Raw genomic sequence first — 25,269 nt, 5'->3', positions numbered from 1 at the left:
TTATTTCAATTGTTTTCAGCTATCGCGAGAAAGATTGGAATTATAACTTTTATATGAATTGTACATTCTGCAATTGCATTTTTATTAAACTACTTGTTCAGTTAATATAAAATTTTAAAAATTGATTCTCCATTCATTTCGGATTTTAAAACGATGAATGTTTTTAAAAAGCCCAATCAAAGATAATAGTGTTATTGTCTTTTATTTTACTTCATTATTTAAATAACTCGCTAATATTTCATCAAATCTACCATGTAAAGAGTAGAAGAGTGAAATAACAAGAGTAAAAGAGAGTAAAAAGGATGCTATCCATAAAAATTAATAAAACCAGAATTGCTAATAACATAGATTGCTGTATTATTAAACGTTATTTGTTCTTAACCTAGATTTTATAAGTCTTCTAAAGCGTTCGGTCATTTTAACATAAACCAAAAAAAAAAAGATAAAAAAGTTATAACTTTTGAAATAAGACGTAAATCCGGCAATTCTTCCTTTCTCCGGCTTTATTACTGTCTATAAACTTGTTGCTGAGAAAAAGATAAATGATAAGCCTCGAAGGCTGAATAAGTTTGTTCGTTACAGCGGTTGGCAATCGTAAGTATAAATGTTAGAATTAAATCGTCTTAGAGCGGGTACATCGCGGGCTTTCATAAGCGAGAACTGGGCCAAAGTCATCAAAGGCGTTGCGAAATTTAACTTAAAATATTTTACATTTTCATATTTTATTCATTAACCTTCTTAGCGATCCACCTGCGTTAGTATATAACATAACGAATAAATAAGTAACACCTGTACAGAAAGCCCTTAATATAAGCAGTCTTTATTCTAGAACTTTTAAAATTCTTAAATTACATATACGAAAATTATTCCATATAGGATATTCCATATTCCAAACAATAATAAATACAAACATTGACATCTTCCAAAGAACATATTTTAACGCATTCAAATCACTGTCATATCTTCCAAGACGTCAGTGACATTCGTCAGGAAATTAATTTTAAATTTCGTTATAATCAAGTCACTTTTTAATTGTAAAAGTTTCGGCACATTCGGAATTTTCTCCGGCGACATATTGAATTAACGCCCTCCCTGACATTCCAATTGAGAGATTGTCACATAACGTAAGGACTGATCATATTATGCTGGAAAGTTTGCCGACTTTTAATTAAATTTGTAAACGCAAATATTTGTGAAGTATTTCATACTAAAGAATTTAATTTAAATTTATAATGATTTGAGATCAAAAGTCGAATATGTTATAACTTTTGTATAACATTATTTTATTAAGTTCCTAACTTAATAAACTTAATAATTTACACAACGCGTTAGCAATAAGTATTGATTTTAGGAGATAAAAAGTATTGTAAATTTTTTTGAATTTCGTTTATCATTATTTAGTAGTTTTTTTTTTTTTTTTGTTTTTCACATATAAAGTGTCTGGCGCCCAAATATCATAAAAATAGCTCTCAAAGATTCATAAAAATCTAACTAATAGTTTTGAAATGTATAGAGGACAACCGAACATAGAATTTTTATTATAACCTTATCATAAACTAATTAATTCATTCCTTTTTATATTTCTACTTCAATGTTATACGAGTATTTAATATAATAATTTAACGTATTTTTATTAGCTCTTAATTTTATTTTGCCTTTAAATTCATACTTGTTTCTTAATTAAAAGTTTAATATTTATGAAAGCGTAAAGCTGAAAATATGCAATCTTACTTTAACGATTTTATAATTGTACTGCAATAAATCTACTGAATAAGTTTCCATTTGTGACTTATTTCTGAGTTTTATTTTGGATAACATATATTTTATTGATTGGGAATCTTAGATAGTTTTGTAGATGTGGTATTGAATTCAGAAATTAAAACTCCTATTCAAGTGAAATTTAACTGCTTTAATATTTTTAAATAAAACAAGTTCCAATTTGAATAAAATACTACTAAAAAAGTACACACCTTAAGGTGTAGCATGCGATCACCTAATTCTCTAAAATAGAGAAAAGACCGCTGACTATAGGCATCCGCAATTGCAGATGTGTCCTACCTTTAATCAACAGAGAAGGGACGCATAGAATATGGTGGGAAGGGATAAAGGACTAAAATTAGGCCTCTAGCACCAACTACTTGACAGTGCTTGATACTTTTTTACCAAAACTTTTTTTGGAACTACAAAATGTCGTTACAGACTACTGGCAACAAAGAAATTAAATTCTTGCTGTACACAATGATTGTAATCTATTTTTCATTGTTAGTCGAATAACAATCCGACTATTTGAAAAAGGACCAGAAAGTGTCGAGTGTTCTAGAATCTTGGCGTTGATCCAGATATCTGTAAATAACATAACAATAGTAAATACGAATTTTTATCGTTATTTTTTGTCTTTTTTGTAACATACAGAGATATTATAGTTAGCTTTGCTTGTAAAGTCTAAATGTTCAAAATGTAGATTTAAATAAAACCAAATTACATACTACATAATGAATTTCCATCGTCGAAGCACTTTTATAAAATCATATCGTCGTGCCTCTCATTCTTATTGAAAAAACTGAGACAACAATACATATCTAATTCAAGTGCAGCGCCATTGCATTACAAGGCTTAAAATGAATCATGGGTACAGACCGACAAGACTATCTAAATTATGACTATTCACTAGCGCCCTTTTCGTACTGTAGCTGTCATGTTTTTATTTTCTTTTATGTAATTTTCTATGCCCATGTAGGATTTACATTTTTTCTGTCACAACTAAGCGCGTCTGCAACGCCCCTTTCATCGCCTCAGATATCTTTGTTGGACTTTACTGTTAAATAATTCTATTTAAGACTATGATAAAAAAACTCTTTCTTATTTATTATTTCAACAATGACCAACAACGCTATCTGAACCGTATATATAGATAGATAGATAGCGTTCAACACTCTGTAAACTGACAATTCAGGATATTATCACTTTTGAAACATAAATTGCAACATATTTCTGTTTCGTGTAAATTGAAAGACTGGCTATTCTAGCTTTACGTCATGGAATATTTATGAGATACAATATCGCCTGAACCGCGCTCCTCTCTCGTATATATCAAAAAGTTTTAATAAAACTTTGCTATATTTTAACTGTGAATAGAGCTTTTTAAAACCTAAGGCAACCCTTGAAGCGCTGTCCTCTATCAACTGAAGTATTCTAAAACGTGAGATTTATGTTGAGAAGTATTAAGTTTACCATCAACCAACAAAGTACCTTTAGCAAACATAAAATATGTTAACTTATATAGAAACGGTTAAAACACTCATATGTATATATATATATATATATATATATATATATATATATATATCCGGTGTCGTCACCGACTAGTTTCGAGCCCTTTGGGGGCCTTTCATCAGGGTGAGTGGGACTGGTATTATTTCGCGGACGCGGCCCGTCGCTCACTGTTTTAGCCGGTTCTATATAAGTTAATGATAATGTCTCACGAAATGAATACTTTAATAAAATATGTTTCTTATAACTTTTAATATTAATAAGATAAACTCTTGTAATCTTTATTACTGCTACACACAAGTTTAGGGCCTCTGACTAAAAACTAGTCTGTGCCTATAACGGATTAACTATATCATATGACTGTAACCGTTTTATTTACTTTTTATAAGATGTAGAAAGCGGCCACCAGAATTCTACAATTGACTGCAATAGATATCTACAATTGCAAATGCGTTGTCTATCTTTAAATGACGTAGGAGAAGACGCGTAGAAATAACATATTTCTATTCCCTTCCTCCGCCAAATTCACTTCCCCCTTCTATCAATTCCCTATAAGATAAGGAAAGTGGGAAGTGAAATAACTAAAAGTAAGCCTCCGACACACGCACTCATTAGACTTAACGCGTCGTCTGCGCGCGTGTGGCTGTGGGCTTACCGGCCTGTTCTTGCACGAAAAAAAATAATATTGTTTCAGACTCTTCCCCTATTACGTCTGTTCAAGCTACAAATATTCCAGCGGACTGACATATCTAAATGGTTTATTTATTCCTACAAATTCCACTACCAAAAACTTTTTAAAACGGTATATTATGATTGTTTTCCAAACAAGTAATTAAAAGTACTAAAGAACAAACCTTATTACATGTAACTTTATTCCTAATGATGTACAAGTCACGTGTAAGCAAAGAATTAATTTAGTAACTAACTTTCTCGCATACTGATTAATTAAACAAACTTTAATTAAAGACCGACCATAATTCAAAGCGATGCGACCGCTATGATACGGCAACTGGACACTTTGTTCGCCTTCTGATCATTAATAAATCTCCTTTTTTGACGTGAAGGCAACGGGAAACTTTGTGTTTTCGATAAATTAATACAGTTAAAACATTGCAAACGAGTTGTTTGGATGTAACTAGATTTATTACCTTTTAAAATAAAAAAATAAACCAAAACGGTACAGTTAAAGTAAGTTAGATACTTTTTTTTATTAAGTACGTACTTTTTTATAAACGGTGTGAAGATTTAGGGATTGTTTTAAATTTTTCTCGCCAAGCAAGTTATATCTAATAGTGTGGTTTGTAGCCTCGTTATTTGGAAGCTTATTTTCTTATGATTGGGAGAACTCTCTTTATATCTAAGTGAGTATTATATTTAAAAATATTTATAAGAATCTCTAAACGAATGGAAAAAATGTATGTTTTCTGTTACTGACTAATAAAAATAATATTACAAGTGACTCTTTTTGCCGTGCATTATATAAAAAGTAAAACTATACGAATCAGGTTTAAGATAACAAATATCATGATGTCATTTCAGCTAAAAAAATAATTTCAATGTCGTGAAATATCATAATTCCTACCAGCAAATAATCTGGAATATCGCCTACGAGGCTGAAAACTGAACAATCGCTGGATTGCTTTAGTAATTCAATTTTTATCGAGTGATAAAAATGAATTGCCAAAGTATTTAATTTTTTCATAATGTTCTTATAGTTTTATGGTTTACGAGTAAGCAATAGTAATGATTAGATATCACGAAAACGTTCTATGTTTCGTTACTTTTATTTCTTACTAGCTTTTACCCGCGACTCCGTCCGCGCGGAAAAAAAAAATAGAAAACGGGGTAAAAATTATCCTATGTCCGTTTCCTGGTTCTAAGCTACCTGCCCACCAATTTTCAGTCAAATCGATTCAGCCGTTCTTAAGTTATAAATAGTGTAACTAACACGACTTTCTTTTATATATATAGATGAGAAACTTCTTACTTAATTAGATTAGCGAGAGAATTATTTGTTAAAAAATAAATAATCAGGTATTAAATAAAATAAATAAATACAACTTTTATGGCCTTACGACGCTACTCAGAGCTGTTTAAGTGGTACTAAAACAGTCGCTTCCTCGTACAGATGGAGTACGAGGAACCACTTCAAGACCTTGAATCTATTATTTAAAATAAAAAAAATCATTCATAAGTAAAATATCTAATTTTTTCGCTGCCTCGTAGCAACCCTATTTCCATAACATCGATTTTCAAGTTTCTCCGTCGCTGTTCGATGTTACCCCGTTGGGTAGATGTTACCCAATTTTGTGGGTAAATTTTCCCGCATATCCCTAGCGGGCCGTCGTGTCTTGGATTTAGAACCTCCGCATCTGCGGACTCGGCATAAATTGGAGTACATGTACAATGTTTTCTCTTCATTACAATATGAAAATATTGTTCCTTGAACGGATTTAACTCGATTTTTTATTTAAAAAAATTAATTAAGTTCTGCTAGAGAGGTATAATCATAAGGCGATAGTATCTCTGTAGCAATAGTAGGTAGATATAAGTGAGATGAACTTCGTCCCATGAAATAAATAGTACAAATAAAACTATTAAATAGATACAACGTGTTAAAAAACGAATGATCACTTGTTCGACCGTAATCAGTCAGTCATTCATACGACTTCGCTCACTCATTCACCCGGTCAGGTAATGGCCAACCTTTGTACACGCTGGCTTACGGGCTACATTTAAAAAGCTGCTTTTAAAAGCCGTTGGATTTCATTGGCCGCTTAGAAGTGAGAGAACGCATTTTGCTTTTTAAATAATGAGTAGAAATAACTTTAAAAGCTTTTTTCATACTGCATTAAGCATCTAGCTTTGTATGCTATGATGGAACCAACTCATTTGGTATAAACTTTTTTTTTACAATTACATTTACTAAAGTAACTTAAAGTTTAAGAGATCTTAATAAAAACCGTAGTATAATGAAGCAGGACTGAGTACACTTGAATAAATTTAAGTGTATTAAATTTAAACATATTAATAAGATTGAAGTGTCTGTATGAAATATAAAAAAAAAACGTATTTTGTATACATTTGCGTAGCTGATAATGAAAAACCATTTTTTTGTATGTCTGCGGTCTGTATGCAAGGCTTCGTTTGTCTCGGGTAATCTCCGGAATGTCTGGACTGACTTGACGGGATTTGGACGAGAAGGTTATTATGGGTTTCACTTTTTTTTAATTCCGCGCTGACGAACTTGCGGGTAACCGCTAGTCTTATATCGCCAAAAGAATTACTAATTAAAATTATGCCTCTTAAATGTTAATCTCATAGAAAGAGCCTCACTTTTTGTTTTCTAGTTAAAGCTATTTATATCAGAATTAAATAAAATTCCTGTATTTTCAAAACTAAATACGAAATATAGTCAAAACAAGTTTTATCATCTTCAACAAATTATCAAAACATACGACGTGTCCCAAACAATATGTTGTTCAAAGTTTAGAAGTTTGCCAACATCGAGACTCTAGTTTCTTAGAGAAGTGACTAAACTTTATACATTTATTCGCGATTTTGCATGTTTCGTAACAAATGAATAAATATTTTAAGTCACTAGTTTGTTTAAATTAACTTCAAGAATCATATTTTATATAGAGACATATAAACTAACTTCAGCTATCAGTCATTTAATTTTACTTAATCATTTCCTTAGTTTAAATTTATCATAATATATTTCTTACTTCCCCAGAGAATCTTCCATCGTGACTATATGTGTCATCAGAGTCGTCATCGTTTAGTGTTTAATTAGACAAAACACTTAAATGAGACTTTTAGTTAAGTTGAAGAATATTCGAGCCATCGCCCTGGCATTTTTCACCAAATTAAATATTTAAAAAAAAATAAAAATCTTGAGAGGTGTCAAGGGACACCCGGATGGAACGAAGTTCCTTTCGATTAATTAGTGAAGGAACCAATGTTTATTCTATGAATAAAAAATTTAAGTCTTCACAAGAGGTACATTTATTTCTATGAATTTTCGTTATATATTGTCACGTCGTTGCCATGGTGAAGTAGCGCTCATTCGTCGTTAACATACTTACTATAGCAAAAAGTGTCGTGACAACTTTTCGTAAGAATTTTTTCCGTCTAGCCCCCTTTCACAACGCGCGATAAGGAACTTCGTTCCAAAAAAACACTTTTTAAATACATCTCTAATACAGAATCATTTGATATATAACCGTAGATTTCTATTGTCATGACTCTTATATTTGTATATATTGACTCCCTTTACATTCTTCATGGAATACTAATGTCACGGTAGTGTAACACCACGGTAATTATAAATAACTAGTTCAAAAGTCAACAAGGATTATTAAATTTCATCCGAAATGACATTTAATTAAAATCAGTAGCTCCCGAGGCTTGATAAATAGCCCTCCGCGTCACACACAGGCTACGTTTGCATTAGCTCATATGTTTTTAGTTAGCTTTCAACGGCTAATGGCTTTATTCTAGTTATAATACCGCTATTTCTACTCTCTTCGTTGTTACTATTTTGAATTTGTATTAGCAGTGTTAATACTTTGAGGTAGTTAGAACATTTTACACTTGATTATATTTCCCTTGGCCACGGAAGGAAAAGTTTGAAATATTATAGATATGGAAGGATGAAAACTCGGTGCGCCAATCTCATCGTCATAGAGTTGGGTATAGACTGGGAGATAATCACCATCATCAGCCAAATAGCGTCTCGCTGAGAGATGATAACACTTAATTATATTTATACGTCCAATCTGTCTTCGGTTAAAACAATAGAATACTATGTTCTACTTTTAGATAAGTAAAATTATTTTTATATACAAAAGATCGAGGGTAATACAAATCTAGCTGAACCATACACTAAAATCGAATTCCAAATGATAAATTTTGCCAAGTTCGGTCGGATCTTTGCGACTACGAATTACAAGATTTTCTTACCCGAGAGTAACAAATCTCTCTCATCCAATGGAAATGCGTCATAGCCTCAGTAGCATTAGCTAAATTTATGTCTGAGGAACGAAACGGGCGTTGTTTAAGCTAGCAAATAGTTCGTGAGCGAATCATTCTATGTAGCTTTAGGTTGATTAGAGGATACCGAATCGGGATTGTATCTTGATTTGTTCTAATTTGTATCTGCTAATGTTCTACGATACTTAGTAATCGGCATTGGCTTAAGATTGTTTTAGGATTGTTTATAACACGTCTTTGAGCTACTTTCTTTTGTTTTAGTTTCAATGTTTCACATTTGCAGCTGGTAATTAAAAATATGTCGCCCTCGACTCCGTAAGCGCGGTATTGAAAAAAGAAAAAACATAATAAGTAGCCTATGTGTTCTTCCAGACTATTTTCTACATCTGTGCCAAATTTCAGTGAGATCTGTTTTGCCGTTCCGCAGATACGTTGTAATAAACATACATTCATCCATCTAAACTTTCCGTATAATAATAGTAACATTAAAATTTGTACTTACGTACATAGTTTTCAATACAATCTTCCTGAAGTGTTTTTAAAACTTCAAAATGTACTTTAAAACATCGGTACATTTTACTATGACTACGATTTAAACACATAAAGAACACATTTTTTAAAACCAAAACAATTTAAATCTGCGCATTCTGAAATTACACTAATAAATATTATCTCACCTGTGGCAGTTGCACAGTCGCATTTGGTTTCCCAAAATTATATCAAATGTTATTCTAAAGCGAGTTCCCACAGATAAGTTGCAGCTAGTTGCATAAACTTCCTACTCTGTTATTTTAACAAAGATTTATACACCCCTTGTCGTCTGACGCGTTTATACGCTATTACAATAGTTGCTAGATTACGGCCCTGGTATTGTACATATTTCAGATTAGTAACTACATATACAGATTAAAGTACCAACATTAAAACATAATTATTATGTTTTGAATATACATAAATCTTAGTTGAACATATCCATCCAAGATATTAAAATATATACTTGATCCTTAACATACTTTTAAAGCTATATAACTAGCTGTCGCCCATGACTCCGTCCGCGCGGAATTAAAAAAAATGTAATAAGTAGCCTATGTGTTCTTGCAGACTATGTTCTACATCTGTGCCAAAGAACAATTTTTTTTTTTCACCTTTTTTTCTGCCATTGTTCTTTCATCAAGATCCTTCAAACAGACATCTATCCATCCATCCATCCAAACATTCCCATTTATAATATTAGCATGATTATAACATTTTATTACATTGATAAAAAACATTGACATATAGTCAGTAATAAAATAATCAAATTCACCATGGCAACGACGTGACAATATATAACGAAAATTCATAGAAATAAAATGTACTTCTTGTGAAGACTTACTAATGTTATACATAAGAAAATTAAAATATTAGATTAAATGTAATACATAAGAACTAAAATATATCATTAAAAGGTGTCCCTTTAGGCAAGGTTCCGAAGATACTGGCAGCGTTCCCCCTTTGAATGGCTAGACTAATTCTTTGTCCAAGGTAGCTGCCAGCTCTTCGGTCATTTACATTTACATTTATACATCTAATTTCATATTCGTTAAATAAATATGAAACTTGTAATATTTTTTTATTCAAAATACATTAATATTTTCTTAAAAACTTCATGTTTGAAGTTTTTCGATACATACACTTTATAAAAAAACTAAAACATTACTTATCTATACTATGCGTGAAATAAAAAAATGGATATAGTTCGAACATGTTATTAAAGGGTTAAACGATCTCCTAGACCCTTGACATTTGACACTTAACCCTTTGTCTGAGATAGGATCGCATAGGAAATAATGAGGTGTTGTGGGTCTAAGTTGATGGCAATTCTGATTTTATCCGACCCGAATATTCAATAGATTTTGTAATTGAACATGTTGTCGGTCTATAACAATATATTTAAATGCCTTAAAACGTATTTTATATTGAAATTTAACATAAATATTATTTCCTGGAAAGTCATGTATATGTGAATTAAATAACATGAAATTTCTAAGATAACAATATTACCAGGGTATGACTTACATCTAACTGTCGTTTTCAATTGTATGTAAGCAAGTGATACATAAATGTACCAAAAAGGAATACATAACCAAATATAATATATAACCAATTATATTAAAACTTTTAAACTCATGTTATCATACAGCATTGAAATATAAATCACGAGATCGGAACCTCAACAAACATCGTATCATTTAAAGGAACTGTGAACTGAGGGCGATGGAGCAGCGGAAATCAAATGACGCAATTCTCGCGCCGGACATCTGGCGATGACGCCATTCCCTCGCTTCCGTTTGTCGACTGAACGAATGGAGCTTTGAATAGAATCACTCCAATGACTTCGCGTATTGAACTATCGAAAATTCGCTTATAGATTCGTAGTTTTCAAGATAAAATACAGATAAAAAAACTAAATCAAAAAGAAATGTTATTATTTAAATAATTATTTTATAAATAACTAGCGACCCGCCCCGGCTTCGCACGGGTGCAATGCAAAATATACCTACTACAGAATAAATGCACAATTTATTTAGTGTACTTAAATGGATAAGGATTAATGCTGTTTTGTTTAAAATCACTTCGTAAAAGAATAAAAATGGTTATGCTGGGTTATCCCTAAGAGATAGACATATACCATCGCGGACTTTTTTGTTGAACTTTTTAAGGTGAACAATACTGTAGTACATTATTTTGGTCTATCTCGTAGGGTTCAGCCAGCGTTTGCAATATAAGCGCAAAAAAACGTGCTTATTTACGACATCACATTAGAAAACTTTAAATTTATCAGTGTTTCTCTACTATATTATGCATTTATTATACATACAAACCTTCCTTAAGAATCACTCTATCTATTAAAAAAAACCGCGTCAAAATCCGTTGCGTAGTTTTAAAGATCTAAGCATACATACGGACATACAGCGAAAGCGACTTTGTTTTATACTATGTATTGATGATGAATAATATCAAATAAATCATAAATTCTAAAATCTTTAAAGTTGCAAAAAACAGACTTTCTGATCGATTCGATTTTGAGTGCCCATTAAGTCATTACATATTATGTATTCACTTGTAATACACTCAGAATCGTTAATTGATCTCCCTTGATGTATATTTAGTGTTATAAATCTTAACTAAGTAACTTATTAACTATGAATGCGATATAATCTTACTTTAAGAAATATACACATAAATTATCTTCACACAAGTACTACAAAAGTATCTAGAAAATTGAAAACCCAATTTTGAACTGCTAACTGAGCTTGAACTAAGAAAGTTGCTTTGCTACAAAGATGCCGGATTCCGGATCTTCTGCAATACAACTCGGACAGGTTGACCTGTACTCAGGAAACGATAAGTCGATTTTCTAAGTTTGGGATTCTGAATATGCTTAAGGTATATTCTTGGACGATGTAATAACATAATTTTTTATGTAATAATTATGTTAAGAGTGGAGTTGGTTATTCAAGTTATTTGTTAAATCCCTTCTTTTTTTTTAATAACAATTTGGGTACTACACGTTGAAAACAGAGGAGGATACCTTTTAGTTTTAAGACTTTTAATTTTTTTTTTTTTTTTTGAGGAAGAAGACTTTAAAAAGGCAAACTTTGGCTTAAGTATTACCCTTAAAAGGTTTATTGTTCACATAAATAAGAATATAGCAAAAGAAAAAACGGTTCAATATCTTCAGTGAACACTACTTTAACAACAACGAATTAATTTACTTTACAAAATTAAACAGTTAAATTCAAAATGTATTAACATTGCTTAGTATAATCATGTTAGAGACGTGAGTCTAAAATTATTATGCGGGCACTTGATACTTGGAAAATTTTAATTTAAATATGAGATTACAGTGTCGAGGTAAGGGTTTAGATTACGTACGTCGTTGCTATAGAACTTATGAGGGTTCCCTTATCTGAGTAGTACATTATGATATCACACGTTGTACTGAACAAGGAATTTTGCCTATCTCGATATTTGAGAATATCAAGTTAATTATCTGTTATAACAGTAAATTATGATTAAAATCAGACGCAGTATAGCCACGTGAGTATATAAGCGATGTAGAGACAAAGCTTCTAACTGCCGCACCAATCGGTTGCACTACCACTAGTACACGTATGTGTGCGTGATAATTATCTGTTGTCGCATACGTGGTGATACTGGAAAAACCCGGTTTAGCTACTAAACAAAATCAGGGTTCCAAATTTGAATAATTTAATATTAATAAACTATAACATCTTTATTACTGATCAAATTTATGTGTGTCATGTGATATGTTGCATTATTATTACTGATCAAATTTATAAAATGTTTGTATAAAATTGACAAAGAAAGATGTATATTACTAAAAACTTAACAGACTTTCATCTAGTTGTTAAAGTCTATACTTTCAGTGCCGAATTTATTAGGAATTGGATACGGAAAAGTCAATATTTTAGTGTGCGATTTGTTCATGTAGCAGCGCCTTAATTATTTAAGCTACGCAAAATACTAGTTTAAGAGACATTTTAATCTTCATATTTACCGAAAAAACTAAACTAAAATCATATCTCTACAAAATTTACGTAATCCCCGGTTTACCTTCTTATATTCACAGCTCACGTAAGCGGTTTTCATTTAAGTAATCTCCCTTCTAGATCGTTCGGTGGCTTCCTAAAACACGTTATTAACTATAAAGGGTCAGTGTTCGGTGATTAACGATGTACCCTACAACTAAAAACTGGTAACCAGAGTATTTTGACCTCAATTTAAATGCCCCTGGCGACTTTTCATTTTGATTTAGTCGTTTTTCAGGCTCAGGGACTTTACCCCAGTTGTGTGATTAATTGGAAATGATGTAAAGATAAAATATACGTTAATATTTGTTAAGTTTATGTTACAATTTGTATTTGGATCAAACATTTATTATTGTGTCGATTTAATAGATTACATTAGACACTCAAAATAGAACAACGTAACATTGTAACGGCGGGCATAAAATAACTATTTTTTTTAATTTCGAATTCGTTTATTGTTACAATGACTATCGAACATCGGTAAAACGTTGAACGTGAACCCTTTTTATTTTTATAAACTAGGATGTTAAAAAAAGACGGAAAAAAAACATAAATTTTTCATTATTAGTACTTGATTCACATACTCTGGACTGTGTCTGGTAGTTTTGTTGTTGCACTTGTTTTATTCTTATATAGATGTAGAGTACGTTTGTTTTGTTAACAATTAACACGATATTGTAAGGCAACGACAAAGTTATCTTTAAAACATTTCTACCGTGAAATACTATTGTGGTGCACTTAACGCAGACCACAAACCAAATGGAATTAGGATTTACTTCGTCTCGTAAAAATAAATCAAGAGACTTTAAAATCAAGATCTCGAGTAATGTCTCTTTCTATTACCTTTAAACCGCGTCCTTTGTAGGAATACAATCCATAAAACCAAGTGCTTTGAGGCTAAATTCGCTTGTTGCTTTTGAACTGTTCCAATTTAGTTAAGTCCCTCAAGAATTCATTGATAGCAAACAGGCATCTATTGTAAAGTTTGTAGAGTTTAAAATCGCATGCATTGTGGACACTAAAGTGATATCTCTTAAATGATAGATGTTCCCTTTTATTTGTACGTTTTCCTTTTAAAAGATTTGTTTACAAACATTTTTTCATTAGAAATGTAGACACGTTTCGCAAAAGAATGGGAGATCTTTCAATTTTTGAATAGCATAACAGTTTCCCTTATATTCTTGCGCTACGTTTCTTTGTTATTTGTTAACCTTCCTCGCAGCATTTCATATTCAACTCTTTGACATCAATTTCACTCAAATTTCACTATAACAAATCTTTTTCCTAAGTAAGCAATGAAATTTTTCACAGACTAGGGAAGTGTGAAATTATCACATTCATCGTGAGTTTCCACTAGCAAACATCAGTATGAAATTATATTGTTGTCTCTATTGTATCAAAGAAGTTGAAAGAGATGACAGTATGTCTTATACAGGTGTTACCATACAAGTCTAAAATACTTCAGTCTGTCACATTATGTAAGGCACTTCGTACACAAGGGAACGTTAATATTCAAAACTAATATAGTATCCTTGCGTTGCGAATATCGCGTTGCGCGCGCTCCGTATTAACAACGTTGAATTGTCGACGCGAGTTGTCTATTCGGTTAGTACAGCGCAGCGACTTTTCTCACGACGATTTTGTCAAACTGGTGGTGAGCGATTTTGGCGACGAAAAAAAAATGGCGATCCGTTCCAGTTTACGAACCTCAACAATTGTATTTATTAAGTCGCGTAAGACAAAAATCGCTATATTTAGAAGATTTGCGTTGCGTTGTGTACGAACAGCCTAAATGAATAACGAAAAAAGCGATTTTTCTTTCATTTTCCTTGTGTACTTTCCCTTTGACAACTGAGACGTCAACGTTCTGACAAATTGTATCTAATACTTTTGACATTAAGTATATCTTCGTCACGTGTGATATTACCTGTGAATGAATAATATTTTTGTACTTATGTGTGATATATGATATATGATATTAAATATTTAGTTGAGGATTCCTTTTAATACTCAGTGTGATTCAATACCAATATTTCAGGAAAAATATCATCCAAAAACAAATTGTATTATTGTTATTTTTATTCATAATTGCTTCTATTTCTTGAGATGATCTTATAAAACAACTAGAAGTTACCCGCGACTTCACTCGCGAGGATTTAAAAAAAAATATTAACATATATATGTTAATCACAAGATTTTTTTAATTATATTTTGATTTTTTTAATTTTATATCTTTAGTTTAGTCAGACCAACAGTCAAATCTTTTCTCTTTTTTAAATTAGTATAGACCAAAAATTGTGCTAATTTTGTTGGAAAAATGTTGGAAAAATTCACATGGAATAAATAAGTTTTCCAATTTTTTACACAAAGTTTTGTTAGTCCATGTTTCTTAACACTTTATACATCTCAATCTATCCACGATTATTGTTTTCTAATTGAGCCTTTACTTAGTTATAAAATCGAACTCGGCCCATTATCTCGGATAAGGATAAAATGTTCCGAGTTATCCTGCGCGTTAACTCAATTGTGTAATCCTAATAAATTTGGATTACATTTTAAAAGTTACGACTGCGAGTGTTCTTTAGTAACAACTCTTGTAATCTGTCAAATGGAATCTGATAAATTTATTGATTTCAATCACTATATTGTACTGGATTTAATTTTCTGTAATCACGACATTTTCTTTTTTTTTTCATTTGCATTATTTGTTACCCAAATTCACTTTAAGTGACTATTTTTAGTCACATTATCTATCTATATAAAGTAAAAATAAGATATTTTATGTACTATTAATGTTAAATACAGTTGAAACTATACAAAATTGCGAATTTAACTCAATTTTCTCTGTATTATTTTAAAATTAATCAAATAAATCAGACTATATTGAACTTGTCTAGTTGTTCACATCTACTTATCTGACATTTCTTTTGTTTCGATGCTCACTTGTTTTTTCTTTTGTTAACAGGGGTGGTGTTAGCCTAAGATGGTGTTGGCGCTTGTGGTCGGAGTCCTGTGCGTGTGGGGCCGCTTGAGCGACGCGAACCCTGAAGCTAAGCGGCTGTACGACGACTTGCTGTCCAACTACAACCGGCTCATCCGCCCCGTTGGTAACAACTCAGATCGCCTCACTGTCAAGATGGGACTGCGACTCAGTCAACTTATCGACGTCGTGAGTATACCTTTCATTAATTTCAACGCAATCGTTATTTTAATCGTCATCACCAAAGATTTCTTGTAAGTTTCTCGTGTCAAATAATTTGAAGGTGTTAAAGGTGAATTTAGGTAGAGCGTTACCATTGTATGTATCCCTTGCAATTCGATTGCAAGAATTTTTGAAAGCAATTGATTGAAGACGATTTTTTTATATCATAAGAAGGCAAACGAGCAAGAGGCCACCAGAATTTGCCGAAATAGTGAAGCGACCGCTGCCCATTGATATCCGCAATTTCAGATGCGTTGCCTACCTTTACGGCGGAGGAAGCACAGAAATAGAATATTTCACCTTCCTATGCATTCCCTCCTCCGTTAAATTCACTTCCCCTTCCCATCCTTTCTTTAAGAAAATGGTGAGAATGGAAAAATGACTAAAATTAGGCCTCCAGCACCACACTCCTCAGACGAAACGCGAAATCGCTTCCACTTCACGCCTGTCTTCTGTGTGGTTATGGTATTTAACCGAGCGAGCTAGCCCATTCGTGCAACAGATGTTGTTGTTGCTGGCGCCTACTACTGTTAATCTTGTAGTTTGCATCATTTTGGAGATTTTTTCCTACGACAAATGAATTAATAAAACTTTACGTGTTATATTTAATTTAAAAGGAAAATTGGTAGCAGATTCACATATAAAGTCCTGTAAGTTGTTGTGAAGGATATCGCTGCTTTATGTTTATTGAGAAGAATTATTTCAATTTATTGAATAAGTAGGAAGCAAATTTAATCATCACAAAATAATTTAGGCGAGTCCTCATTTCGGAAGTAAATTTAATGGACAAACTACATTAAATATTTTTATACCCTTATAAAACTTAACCCTCCGTTACGATAGAAAGTGTCCCGTTTAATGTTGTTAGGGAATTTCAATAAAACAAATTTATATTTGCCGCCGAGGCAGTGCAAAGTCCGAACGAAATGGATTATACAAACAACCTTTAAATCCCTTCATTAAAAAGGAATACCTCTCTATCACTTCTGATTCGTTCGGTTCGGTTGTTAAAACTTTGCCTCTCGTTTTAGAAATTACGACGGTCGTCAAAGTAACTCAGTTACATTTCATACGTATGTCAAATTAAATATATTCACATTCTAAACTTCATTATTTTATTTACAACACGTTTTGTTTTTGATAATTATCAAACATGTCACCAAAAGGTTTTTTATTCCATAAAATCAACAATGACGTCACAATTTCGAAAATATTCACTTATCGCAAGCAAAGCAAATTAGAACTTTGGGTTTTACAGGATATAGTGGAAATTGCATTGCGCCGGGTTAGAGTTTTAATGGTTCGCATTTCGCTAAGGCAGATGGCGTCGTAACCGAAAAGGGAATTCCAGCTGAACCACTTATGTGTAATTGTTGGCGTAACTTCTGGAACACCTTTGCGGCTTTAAGGCTGTTTGGAATTTAGACTACAGCACGGTTAACAACTCTTTAATTGTTTACCGTAATTACAAGAATTAAACTCAAGCTATTCACGTTCAAAATTACAATACAATTTTTCTCTAATAATAAAACTTATTAATATTAAATCAGATGCTTCTTAGTAATTCGCTTTATCTTATGTGAATCCTTAATTTTGGCATCAAACGTAAAATTTATTGCATCTATGAAAATAAAATGAAGAATACATAAGAATTTTACACATGAAATAAAAACGCAGTAGTTTAGTAAAGAAATACAAATTTTAAACGTTTGCTACAAGCCAGAAAGCGGTTAGTTTGTAAACCTTAAAATAATTAGTATAACTTTAATAGACAAATAAATAATATATCGCTCAAAAACTATAACACAACGGTTGAGAAATCCATTTAACTTTCAAACAGTTGACGAGCAGAACTCATTTAACACGACCGCGGGGGACGCGAGCCAAATTCAATTCGGCGACGAAATTCGCTCAGTTGGTTAGCTCGGTTTCAGTTTTAAATGGTAAAACATGAAATTGTACACTCTGAAATTAGTCTTTAACATTTAAATGTTGTTCACTAGATACATAAATCATAGCTTGAGCGTACAAAGTATAAAAAAAAACAATGTTCTTTCGAAAACTATTAAATGGAAAAGAATTATCGTTTTTTACAATTCTTTCCGTCTTACAAGTATAGGTTGATGTTTTTCCTAAAAATTTCAGTTACTTAATCAGGTAAAGTAATAAAAATAAAAATTATTTAAACTTATCAAAAATTTTCTAAGGTTATGTAGGAGTAAAATTAGATTTATTAGTATTATTATTATGTAATGTTTTTCTTTTAATTCTAATCATTATTAATCATATTAAAAGTAAGTTCCTATTTGTTTAATTTTTATAATTATATTATGGTCAATTGAATTTGCTTCATCCGAAGCTAGCTTTCAATTCTGATTAGTTAATAAATTCAACAAGTCTTCAAAGATCTTATTGGTATTTGCAATACAAGCACGAATAAATTCATAGTCCAAGTCTTTCGATAACTTATACAAGTCTCACTTCTTGCCTACCAATGCCTGTTTTGCGCTTGGAATAATAAGGTGTATTTCAATCGACCTATAAACCTCGCCTTCGAATTGCTTCATCTAGATTCGGTATTGAATCTATTCAAGTGTGTATTATTTGCTTTAATATACTGTTCACAATCTTTACTAATAGCCTTTCGTTTAAATATAATTATATATTTCGTAGATATATAAATAGCCAATATTTTTAAAACGTATTCGTGTCTTTTTCACAGATTAGATGTTAGCAACATGTTTTACACAAGTTCAAAGCAGATATCCATGTTCATATTATTAGGATATCCTGGGTTATAACTTACTAACTAAACTCGATATTCATTACATAACAGTTTTAAATATATTTTTTGAGACTAAAACTCTGTGCGGTGTCTTAATAATATTCTAAAAATTTCATAGCTTAGGGGAAAACTAGCAATTACTTTTATTCGAATAAGCTTATTATAATGTATAATATTTGTAAGTCAGTATGAATTGTTATATATATATATATATATATATATATATATATATATATATATATATATATATATATATATATATATATATATATATATATATATATATATATGTGTATATATCGTAAAGTACATAATGTATTGTAGTCTGATTCACTCCAATAGAGCAGAAAGCAAACAGCTATTTGCCCGTTTAACGGCACTTCAAAGGCACCGCGAACGGAATGTCGAACATTTCCAGTGAACTATTGCTTAAACAACAGAAATGTCGCTTTCAAATCAAATAACCGTCTACCTTTGATATTCGGATTTTCTTGGTAAAATAAATTCTCTAATTGCAATATTGACTTTAAGCTGTTTTTTGCCTAAACAAATTTGTCTTTAGTAATATTTTTTATTATTTTAATTATTAGAATTATGAAAAGGACATGGTAAATTTTTAATTCGATGCACGCCTCATTAATTTCTTTGCAGCAGCTTTTATCTAGAATGTTCCTAAAAATATAAAGTTTTATACCTTTCAAAAAAAAAAAAATTACGAAAACCATCAGCATTTACAATTGATATCATGTCGAGAATTTAATTAATTTAACCATCGTTGAAACCCAGGCTGTGTTGACCAAGTAATCAAAAGATCGCTCCGAAACAGAAACAAAGCTATCCAATCAGAGTGAGCTTAGGAGGTATTAAAAAAGAAACAAATGTACGAAGATCGGTGGAATTGTTTGCTTTAGCTTATTCTGGGAATGGTTCTGACGTTGAGTTATATGTAAACAGTTGTTTAGTTAACCTATCAGTGTGTCTCAAAAAATTTATAAAACATATTTTTCGTCTGTTTCAGTCTCTTTTAAACAGTAGAGAAAATAATATGTTTTTGTACAAATGTTTCGATAGTGGAACCACATATTGTCTATCACATTATCTTTAACCAAATAGAGACAACAATATGCATAGATGTACTAAAGCAGTAACAACCAAAGTTAACTTGTTCTTGAATGGAATAATTCGAAACGATTGGAAATATCTAAAGGCAAATCGATTTAATTAAACAAAAACATCTCTATTTCACTTTGATATTAAATTGGGTATACGATATAAAAATAATGCCATTATTTTATGTACGAAACCATAGACATGTTTATATTTTTTGTGTACGTTCTAACATCGTTCAATTTAATTGGGTTACGATAATGCTTTTATGCGTAAAAAATGTTGTCCCCCTTTTCATTCCCTTTGAAAAAAAAACAGAAATAACTGTGCTAGTTAAATTTAATTAAAAAAATAATTATGGCTAACACTAGTTCATCGTTGTTTATTCCTAGAGTAATTTAGTAAATTAAACACATGCGAGCTTTAAAGAGTGACATACATTATACCATACAAATAAACCTATTGCAAATTGTTTGAAGCTATTCCTTTCCAAAGCGAAACGAATTGAACAATCTCATCAACCAATTCCAATGTATTTGAAGCCTTATGAATAGGACTCGTCTCTGGCTCATCAATTTGAATATCGAACCATAAAACGAACGCTTTGATATTCCAATTTTAAAATTCATCAGGTTTACTTCAAAGTGGCGACGGGCGAAGCGAGATCTTTGTTTTTATGAGGCTTGTGGTTTCTATCAGGGTATCTTAATAATTTTGTTAGAAAGCTTTTTTAATTTTTCCCACTAATTAAAATCGATATAACTTCTCATTTCATTTTTAATACAGTTAATTTTTTATTGAATATTCATTAAAGGACATAGAAGCGAACCTACATGTTTGTGTTTCCTTTTAAAAACTATTTTTATATATTTTTGGTCCTACTTTGTGATCAATTCATTAATTAAAAATATTCACTTGATCATCATCATCAGCTCACTATTTGTTTCTAATGAGGGGCTCGGAGTCTACCCTAAGTTAGGAGTGACTAGGCCATTACTCAAACACGCTGGTCCAGTGCGGGTTGGTTGACTTCATATATATCTTTAAATTTCTTCGTAGATATGTACAGGTTGCAGGTTCAAAACGTTAAGATAAATGTACAATATGTAAATCGGAAATCGAAAACACATTTTTACATAGCGGGATTCGAACCCAGGACCTGCAGATTACAAATCGTGTGCTTATCCCCTGAGCCACCGATGTTCTATTCACTTAATACATCTCTAAAATATTTTAATTCATTCAAAGCATTTCATTTTACATCCATTGCAATACGTTGCTGGATTTTAGTCTACCGGAGTGGTTGGTTTTGAATACGGTATTTCTATAAATAAAGTGCATCCATTACTATTCAGAAAGCTCCTAGGTGATACTAAAACCTGTACCGAGCTTACAGGATTTCAATAACAGAAATATTTTTGCATTGAAACTGAAATTATTTATATACAAATGAAGTTTAAAAAAAATCGTGCAATCCTCAAACAACGTTAATATTAAATTAGCCAAGCAAAAAAAAAAAAAACAAAACAAAAAACATTGACATATTTTTTTTTTATTTCTGATGAATATAGTGCAAAGGTTTGGGCTTTTAACTTAAGTGTTTCAAGAATAATTAAAAAAAATCGAAGCAAAAAATATTACAAATTAAAATAGCGCATAGGCTACTTAATCAGTTTTGTAATCCCATCCGAATAAAATCGCGGGTAACAGCTAGTAAAGTATAAACAAGCGTTTTAATTATTCAGTAACGACAAAGTGGTATTTTCATTTGGTTGGTGGCTTTTAAATATTCCCTTAGCATTTTCACATTTTGCCGCATTTACTAACAAGTTCTCGATAGCTAAGCTGCTCTTAGAGGAACGATCTGTAAGATAAAACTTTCATTTAAAATTTACAAGGCGCTAGCTGAGAGCACTGGCCCGACGGAGAAATTTCAAATTCACTCGACAACTGCGCCAAAGGAGACTGGCATAACTCAAATTTAGACGTATCTACCATCTCCTTTGGACTACGGTTTGTAATGCTAGAATTTGAAATGCAAGTTTATTTTTTTATAGTAGCCGTGTTATTTTAAATGTTCTAAATTATTTATTGAAGTTTCTGTGACCTCACACTTAATATTATAAATGCGAATGTTTAGATGGATGGATGAAATTTCGCATAGGTGTAGAACATAATCTGGAAGAACACATAGGCTACTGATTAAGTTTTTTTACGAGTAATTCGCGCGGACGGAGTCGCGGGCGACAGCTAGTTTTATGTGAAAATATTTTTATACAGTCCGTTACCAAATTAACAATATATCTTTGGTTAAATAATAAAATGAAACAGAAGACCAACTATTTGTTTTAAACATATCTTGACAGATTTGTGGGGAATTTTATTTCTTTAGAAATATTGTCACCTTATAAGCATACACCATAACCCGTAAATTTTTGCTCACTGATCAATAATAGTTAGATAGTTTTTTATGCAAAAATGTTATACGTCTTATCCATGCATTGGATGTCGTAAAATCTAACAAAGGGACATAAAATTCAGTGTTTTCTTCAAGTTATTATACGACGTTTATGTACTGAATTCTAAAGAAAGAAGTACGAAGGTTTCTCCTTTGTATGAATATTCGATGACATTTCTTATTATACTAAAAACCAGAAGACTATTAAAAAGAACTTCCATATATTTACTTTAATGAGAAAGGTCTTTCCCTATTCTTAGTGTTAAATCGTATATACACATATAAAACGGCATACTTCTAAATTTAACAACATACTCGTACAATTATTGCCTATTAGAATCTTATTCCAATGTAGTAACTTGCAAGATTTCTTACCATAAATTAAATTTATTAAGAAACAAATTAACAAAATTTCTAAATATTTATTATTCAATGAATAACATATTAAGTTACAAGGAAATAGAAACGATCGTTTAATAAACAAAATTAGTCTAATAAGTGGACTGTATAAATTACCTCAATTAACATCGACCTTTACATTTTAACGTCTTCTCAATTTGAAACATTCAAGAACATTTTATTTAGTTTCATAATAAACAGGTTGAAGCAAAAGATCTTTTAACTAAACAAGCTAAAAATACCAATAAACCAATCATCAATTCCACTATTTTAATAGTTCCTGCTAAAATATCCATACATATTTGTTATCGTTAATTATTTCAAATAGAATAACCATTATAAAAAGAATACTAAGGTGGATTTTATAATTGAATTTCAACTAAAAACCTCTCCACTAGTAGGTGGTAGGAATTTTTTTTTCATCTACTCGAGAAAAGTTGGAAGGCCAGCATTAAAGTACTCAAACTAAATCCTCCAGCTAACTGACGTCGTTAGATTTGAAAGCGTTTTTAGCACGGAACTTAAAATTTCATCGACTCTAGTTTACGTTTCATTTTTTAATGCGTCACAGTTATTTATATATATGTGATTGATATCACACTACTATAGACGTAACTAAACTGTTAGATAGATTATCCACTATCTACTTTTAACTCTATTTTAATACATTGAAGGTTCAAATCAGGTTAGCTTTAAACTAAAAGTAACCAAGTTAGAAGCAGTAACGTTCAAATTATGCACGTTACTAATCGTATAAAAATACCAAATTGTATCAAAGTAGCCGACGTTTTCGTATAATTCTATTATATCGCATTCGTTGGCCGCATTTATCAAAATTCAAAGGAGACCAGTGAAAAACTACGTACAGTTAACTGAGTAATACCTCGCTAGAGGCGGCCCGACGGTAATTAGTACCGCCCGGTCGGTGGTGGCCTGATTAAATTATTTTCGCTTCCCGGAGATGTATGCTAAACATTAACGTCCGGTACCACTAAGTGACTAGTCGCTAGCTGCTGTAAAACTTATTTTCCACTAACTTACTGACTGCACCACCATGATTTTCACGTATACAGCGACGTGAGACAACAAAATAATAACCATTAACTGCTATAAGATCCCTTTTTAACTAACCTATTAGCTGCACTGTGAAATGGATATTCCAGCTCGGTAGCCTGCCAATCTGGTAATAAGAACGAACTAATAGCCCGTGTCCCTAATAGGTCTTGAGGGAGCTTTCGAGCCTAGTTACTTTCAAATGTGGTTTAGGGCAAGCGCCATCAACAATCTCAAGCCTGATGGAGCTGTAAATGCCTCTTCAAGGCAAAGATTGACTACGCAGTCACAAAAAAATGCCATTGCCACTTGTACCACAGCGCGCCGAAATAGTTGTCATGTAGTCGCGCTTAGTGAAAACAGGGTCTATTACGAAAATCCAAGGCAAAATATGTTAGTGTCTCGCCTATGCTTAATTCAGAGATTAGACAATCTAGCAGCGTAACAGAACCGCTAATGGCTTGTATTAATGGACATAAGAAAATCTCTTTGTGTAAGCTTTGGGAGTTAATAATTGAGTATGTAATTTTGAATGATGGTGCATTTTAGGCAGTATTTTAGACAAGGAAATAAAATATTTTCTTAGCTAATATGATGCTCAATGTAATGTTAACAACAATGTGGTATAAAAACAAAAGTCAAAACAACATAATCTAATATATAAAATTCTCGTGTCACAGTTTTCGTTCCCGTACTCCTCCGAAACGGCTTGACCGATTCTCATGAAATTTTGTGAGCATATTTAGTAGGTCTGAGAATCGGCCGACATCTATTTTTCATTTTTTTTTAACTGCGCGCGGACGGAGTCGCGGGCGACAGCTAGTTTACTACATTTATTCATTTTTTGATTGCATAAACGCGTAAATACTTTTCATGTACATTCATACAAATGATTCTTTCTTCAGATTACTTTAAATTGATACACGAAAGTAATGTTGGTTATTGAACTTTTGCTAAATTTTCATTAGAGAATTTATACCTATATATATAAAAGAAAGTCGTGTTAGTTACACTATTTATAACTCAAGATCGGTCGAACTGAATTAGCTGAAAATTGATGGGGAGGTAGCTTAGAACTAGGAGACGGACATATAGGACCTTTTTTATCTTGTGTGCATTTTTTTTATTCCGCGCGGACGAAGTCGCGGGTAAAAGCTAGTTTATTATAAAAAGTTCAACATTCATTTTATGAATATTCACACAAAATATTGGCAACTAAACGCGTTCTATTTTCAAATCATCTTCACTCTGCCCTATAGCCTACAGATGGTCGGCACAGAGTATACTACTTCATACATCTCTATTCGAATTCCCTTTCAAATGATTAAAAAAAAACTACATTATTTTTAATACAGAGTTTGTAAATGTTTTTGGTGTATCTACAGTCTCGGGTGCCAGCTGGTAT

The 25,269-nt window shown here is 31.7% G+C and overlaps 1 protein-coding gene across 1 annotated transcript in view; it reads left to right on the top strand.

Moving 5' to 3' along the window:
- The window catches only part of LOC106711522 (acetylcholine receptor subunit alpha-like 1), a 130,853-nt gene that overhangs the window by 67,850 nt on the left and 37,734 nt on the right, over nt 1-25,269 (top strand). Inside the window, exon 2 of the mRNA XM_014503857.2 lies at nt 15,826-16,029. Within this exon, the coding sequence (XP_014359343.2) occupies nt 15,844-16,029 (186 nt within the window). The 5' untranslated portion in view covers nt 15,826-15,843. The remainder of the gene's footprint in view (nt 1-15,825; nt 16,030-25,269) is intronic.

The sequence above is a fragment of the Papilio machaon genome, chromosome 20 (assembly GCF_912999745.1).
Source record: "Papilio machaon chromosome 20, ilPapMach1.1, whole genome shotgun sequence".
NCBI lineage: Eukaryota > Metazoa > Arthropoda > Insecta > Lepidoptera > Papilionidae > Papilio > Papilio machaon.
This window is presented reverse-complemented; position numbering and strand designations above follow the sequence as displayed.